This window comes from Papaver somniferum, chromosome 10, assembly GCF_003573695.1.
Source record: "Papaver somniferum cultivar HN1 chromosome 10, ASM357369v1, whole genome shotgun sequence".
Taxonomy (NCBI): Eukaryota; Viridiplantae; Streptophyta; class Magnoliopsida; order Ranunculales; family Papaveraceae; genus Papaver; species Papaver somniferum.
Genome location: NC_039367.1, coordinates 23,133,154 through 23,139,153, shown reverse-complemented (window position 1 = coordinate 23,139,153; position 6,000 = coordinate 23,133,154). Strand labels below are relative to the sequence as shown.

The following is a 6,000-nucleotide window of genomic DNA, read 5'->3' as shown; positions in this document are numbered from 1 at the left end:
ATGTATATGGAACTAACTCCTTCCAAACAATATATAATAATGGTGACTCGTCCCGCACCTAGATAGCTATATGGTGACTCGTCCCGCACCTAGTGATTGCATAAAAGCTCGAATTCATGTAGATATAAATGAAGGAGTAGTATCCTATATACCACAGATGGAAATTCTCATTTCCCAAACAATTCATAAAGACAAACAAAGCATTACAATTCCTTTCCAAGCAATGGAAATATTAAAAGAAATAACAGAACTTTCGTAAATCAAAGTTAAACAATGCAGGGAAAGCATAACCAAACAATGCATGAATTTGTTAAACATAAACTTTGGTAAAAGACAACAACAATAATCACAAAAGAGTTAAAGTATTCTCACCTTTTTTGATGACAAGCCACTCCTACCTCGAGATCCACGATCCACTGGTTCATCCTTTGAATCGATCGTTGTTGATATAGACTAATTGTTAATCACACAAGAAGTCTAAGAATCTAGCCATCATGACTCACACAAGAATCATATAGTTCTATCTAATGGTTCTAGGCCCATTTATGACTTACACCTTTTATTTATCTATCTTTAGCATAATTAAGGTTTGCTAACTCAATTAGGTTGATTCTATAGTCCACTAGCTAAGTCTTATGAACATCTACGACTTTGTAGAAGGAATCGAAAGCTAATTCAGACCATAAGTGTCTAATACAACAAAATATGAAAACTAAACCTGAGCCCAAGCCCAGTATACAAGGTATGGCCCAACTGGGTCAACTAACGGTCATTGACTGTCAAAAGTCCACTAACAGTCAACATCCAAAGTTGGGTCAATGTCCAGGGTCAATGGTCAACTCAGTCAAAGGATTCAACTCAGTCAAGATCCACTGAGTCAAGCTAACCAATTGAGTCAGCTAAACTGACTAGGATGATTAATAGGCCTAAACTGACTACGATGATACAAAATAACTTGGTGTAACCTTGATATTACTAATACGACGTTTAATATCAATTATCACTTCACATGTATCTAAGGGTAAAACGTACATTAAATTAATACTTACATATTCAACCTTATATATTTACATATTCACATAGATGTCATTGTTTTAAAAATACATCAATTTTTTTTAAACTTATTGTATCTTTCAAAATACACTATAGATTTTTGTAAAATTAATATATTTGAAAGTTTTTTGAAGTATCCCAGAAAGAGTACAAATAAGAATATTAAATTTTGTCGATATCACTATAGTACAGTGATAAAGCCATTGGATAATGATATCAGTGACCTTCAAAACTCTCCAGTACCAATTCTTGACCGATCAAAAAAAAGATTTTATTTTACGAACAAAATATCATCATTATTATTGAATTTTATGTTGTTAAAAGAGTAAAATTCAAACGTGATCTCACTAGTTAACACGAGGATTATGAACTAATCATTCAAATTCACAACTTAAAAGATCTATAATTAATTTACAGGCAAGAAATGAATAATAAAGAAATATTTTCGGAAAAGGTTCACCTATATAAAGTCCTCATTTTGAAATTAAAACATATTATATCAAGAGAGATGTCTTCTTCTTTGAAAACTTTAACCAAACACCCAACAATATCTCTAGTGGATTCATGTACAAATCTTAAACTAATCAAACAAATTCACACCCAGCTCTTAGTTAATGGTATCCTTGGTAATTCTGTTTATCTAAGTCAATTTACTTCTTCCATAGCACTGAATCAGACTCAATCAGATGATAATCTTAACTATGCAAATGAAATCCTTAATCAAACCGAATATCCAACAATCTTCACTTTAAATTCCATGATTAGAGCTTATTCTAGAAGCCCTTTTCCTCGACGTAGTTTTCATTACTATAATCAAATTCTTCAATCTCAAATTTTTTCACCTGATAATTACACATTTAATTTCATGGTTAGAAGTTGTACCCAGATTTGTGAATCACCTGAGATTGGGTTTTCCATTCATAGTGCTATAGTCAAATATGGGTTTGAATTAGACCCACATGTTCAAAGTGGATTAATTCATATGTATTCCGAATTTGGGATTCTGGGTTCTTGTTTAAGTATCTATTCAACGTTATTTGAACCGGATTTGGTTTCTCAAACTGCAATGGTGAGTGCTTGTGCAAAATCTGGTGAAGTGCATATTGCTCGAGAAATGTTTGATAAAATGCCCGTGAGGGATTCCATTGCTTGGACTGCAATGATTTCAGGGTACGCTCAATCGGGAAGGTCAAGAGAGGCGTTACGTTTGTTTCGTATAATGTTATCTGAAGATGTGAAAGTTAATGAAGGTACATTGGTGTCTGTTTTATCGGCTTGTTCTCACTTAGGAGCATTGGATCAAGGGAGATGGGTTCATGTGTATATGGAAAAAAACAATGTCCGTATGACAGTAACACTAGGGACTGCTCTAGTGGATATGTATTCAAAGTGCGGGAATATGTGTAAAGCAGTGGAAGTCTTTGAGAAGATGAGGGAGAAAAATGTGTATACTTGGAGTAGTTTCATGAATGGATTAGCCATAAATGGATTTGGAATTGAATGTATTGAAATGTTTGATCTCATGAAAAAAGAAGGGGTTCAACCTAATGACGTCACATTTGTATCGGTTTTACGTGGGTGTAGTGTAGCTGGTTTAGTTGAAGAAGGTATCAAGCATTTTGATTCGATGTCTAACTTTTATGGACTTGAACCTCGGCAGGAGCATTATGGTTGTGTGGTTGATTTATATGGAAGAGCTGGATATTTAGAAGATGCCATAAATTTCATTCAGGGTATGCCGATAAAACCTCATGCGGCTGCTTGGGGTGCTCTGCTAAATGCCTGTAATATCCATGGGAACTTGAAGTTGAGTGAGTTAGCATCGAGAAAACTAGTTGAGTTAGAGTGTAAAAACGATGGTGCATATGTGAACTTATCAAATATATATGCAGAATCCAGTGAGTGGGTTAAAGTAAGTAATGTGAGGAAGTTAATGAAGAATGCTGGGGTGAAGAAAATTCCTGGTTGTAGTGTTATAGAAGTTAATGGTGAAGATCACGAGTTTTTGGTTGGGGATGAAACACACCCTAGATACGGTGAAATTAAAGTCATGATGGGTGAGATTGCAAGGCGATTAAGATTACCAGGTTATGTTGCTAATCCTAATCCTGTTTCATTTGACATGGAAGAAGAGGAGAATTATAATTTTTTGGTAAATGGACTTGATCAACCAAGAAACTACAAAGACTTCACATAAAGGGTAAAGCTTTCCCACTACTACGTTTTATGTAGAAGTTGAATGATTCTAGGGGGATTGGTTATCCATGTGGCTTATATAACTTTGTGGAGTTGACAGATATAGTTTTATGTAGAAGTTGAATGATGCTCAAAGTGGGTGGATTGACCGTTACACAGCTGGATACACGAATTAAAATCACTCCCAATGGAAGAACGAGTTATGTTGCTGAGCGAGCAAAAGAGCTTCCTTGGCGTTCCAAAAAATTTACATAATGATGTGACAGAATCCCATCCTCTTCATGAATGAGTGTTCCTACACCTGCAGACATTAGAGGACCCCATGAAATATGTTGGGTATGGTTAGCGTGAAAGGATTCAGCTGATTTGGCTACTGCTCTGTGAAGCACACGATTAAGTGGATCGTAAGGTTTATGGAGGTACAGCATGTCATTCAGAGATAACCAAATCTCCCACAAAAAAAAAAAACCCTCTGCAATGCAATGTGAATTCGAGGTTTCAAGAGAAAATTATTGACATTTCATTCGAGAGGCAGTGTCACCATTGCGAGCGCAGTTAATTCTGTGTGGTAAGTTCCCCCATATGAGAAACAAACTCTTCGTGTAGTTGGCACAATAGACAATTTGGATCAATATCAAGACCCTGCTCCAATTATTCTGTGTGGTAAGTTCCCATAAGCAAGCAACTGATGAAATTGTTACTATGTTGCAGAGCAGCGATGCCGTAAATGTTTCAGTTAAAATTAGCACTGCCAACTTCTGGTAGCATAGCATGTTGTAAGCAATTTTTACAGTGGGTTGCCAGTTTTATTATACGAGAAATTATATCCGTCATTAATCAACTAATCCAACTGTGTACTAGCGGAGATTCCATTGGAAAAAAATGAAAACAAGTTGCTATTGCTCTTTTTTTTTTTGAAATTTAGACTTCATTGAAACAAAACAGAGTTACAAGGAAGTTTCCGTTCTGTTGGTGGCCCTTATTTCACTCAAAGTTGAAATCCCCCAACAGACACTGATCTTCCCCTGCTAAGACTGGATACATTCAGAATTTAAAGACGTTCTAACAGAATTTAAAGACATTTTATCTACTAAAAGAATTGAAAACATAAAGTTTGTTGTTGGAATTTTCAAGAACTAAATGGTCCGTAAAGATTGTCAACTTCGTTCATCATTTAGTGTATCTGTGAGAAAGTGCTATCAAACATGCTTGCTGCTGCATCCAGCCAAGTTGCATTTTTCTTATGTTTCCATGGGCATATATGTTGCTATAACCTCAGCCACCGCATCACCAGTTGTAGGCACATTTATACGGCAACAACGAATCCAGCCTAATGCATATTTCTTTTGCACGTTTTATGTGGCATACCAAAAAAAAAAGAAGGCAAAACCTGAAATTTCAAAATTGGGCTCATGATAATTTACTTTTCTTTGGATCAGGGCTTAGGTGAAGAATGATTTTTTAGGGACCATGGTTTTTTTGATGGGACCAGGTTTTATTAGGCCACCCTCCCTATATAAGGGGTGTCTTAAAGTTTTGAAATAACTAACCTACTCTTAACCTAATTTAATTTAAAACCAACCTAATAACCACCTATATATATATATAACCACCACCTCCTCCCACCACCACCGCCCACCACCGCTGATTACCACCACTATCACCTCCGATTATCACCACCACCAACCACCGATTACCACCACCACCTCCTCCCACCACCACCTCCCACCACCGCCGATTACCACCACCACCACCTCCTATTATCACCACCACCAACCACCAACTGATGAGTGCCAAATATTGTATATATTTATCCTTTTTTGTTGGCATTTTAACTCATCTTTTGCGCATTAATTCTACATTTTATCCCATATTCTGTATTTTCATTGTTTTCAAGAATAAATATTTTTCTTACTTAATTTTGCATTTTTAGGTAATAAATAAAGTCTGGATGAATCGCGGAAAGAAAAGAGCAGAAAAGTAGTGAAAAGCCGGGAGAAATTACGCAAGGAAGCCGCGAAGAATGGTGCGCACAACCTCATTTTCTACACACAAAAGCGCCTCCGTTCTCAGCCATCAGATCAGTTCTCGGAAGCATCCGACGGTCGCTCCTTCATAGAGCATCAGAATCTGATGTCTCTGCCGAGCACCACAGCGCTGAAATTCCAAGCCTTCAGATTAGATGGTAGTTGAATCCAACGGTCGCTCCTATGCCTGTGCATCAACTCCCGATGATTCCGCCTTACACTACAGTACCTAACTCCATCTGGTGCCGTTAACTTCGTTGCACCTCAGAATCCGACGGTCGCTTCACACATCCTTCCATCTATCCGTTCGATTCCACTCAGATCCAATGATCCAACATCTAAGCTTCGCAAATATCGAACTTGAAGTCTCTGCTTCACACCCTAGCACCAAACCCTATACTACCACCCAAACACTCCCTCCTTCCCAAAACATCGAACTCATCTTCTCCACCCGACCATTTCCAGAACCACCATCGCCTGCAACTCCACTGCCACCACCTCCTCCTCTGTCTCCTCTGCCGCAACCATTCCCTCACCACCACCAGTTCCATCACTGACACCACCATCTCCAACACCCGACAACACCCTAGCCTAGCTATTTTCTTCATCTCACAACCTCTGAAACCCTAGGTTTTGGGGTGAGTAAAATAGCTAGAAATTAGGGGACAATAGGAGCAGGAAGAGCATCAGAGGGACATCAAGAAGCATGGGTCGAGCCAATTTT

The 6,000-nt window shown here is 37.7% G+C and overlaps 1 protein-coding gene across 1 annotated transcript; it reads left to right on the top strand.

Moving 5' to 3' along the window:
* The first annotated feature begins 1,561 nt into the window (after nt 1-1,561).
* On the top strand, nt 1,562-4,107 carry LOC113315403 (putative pentatricopeptide repeat-containing protein At5g40405). Its single transcript, XM_026563684.1, has one exon. It carries the CDS (start codon nt 1,562-1,564, stop codon nt 3,248-3,250), a length of 1,689 nt encoding a protein of 562 aa, XP_026419469.1. The 3' UTR covers nt 3,251-4,107.
* The last annotated feature ends 1,893 nt before the right edge of the window (nt 4,108-6,000 follow it).

What these genes read in the sequence shown, in the direction of transcription:
- LOC113315403 (XM_026563684.1), top strand. Translation starts at nt 1,562, where the DNA reads ATGTCTTCTTCTTTGAAAACTTTAACCAAACACCCAACAATATCTCTA.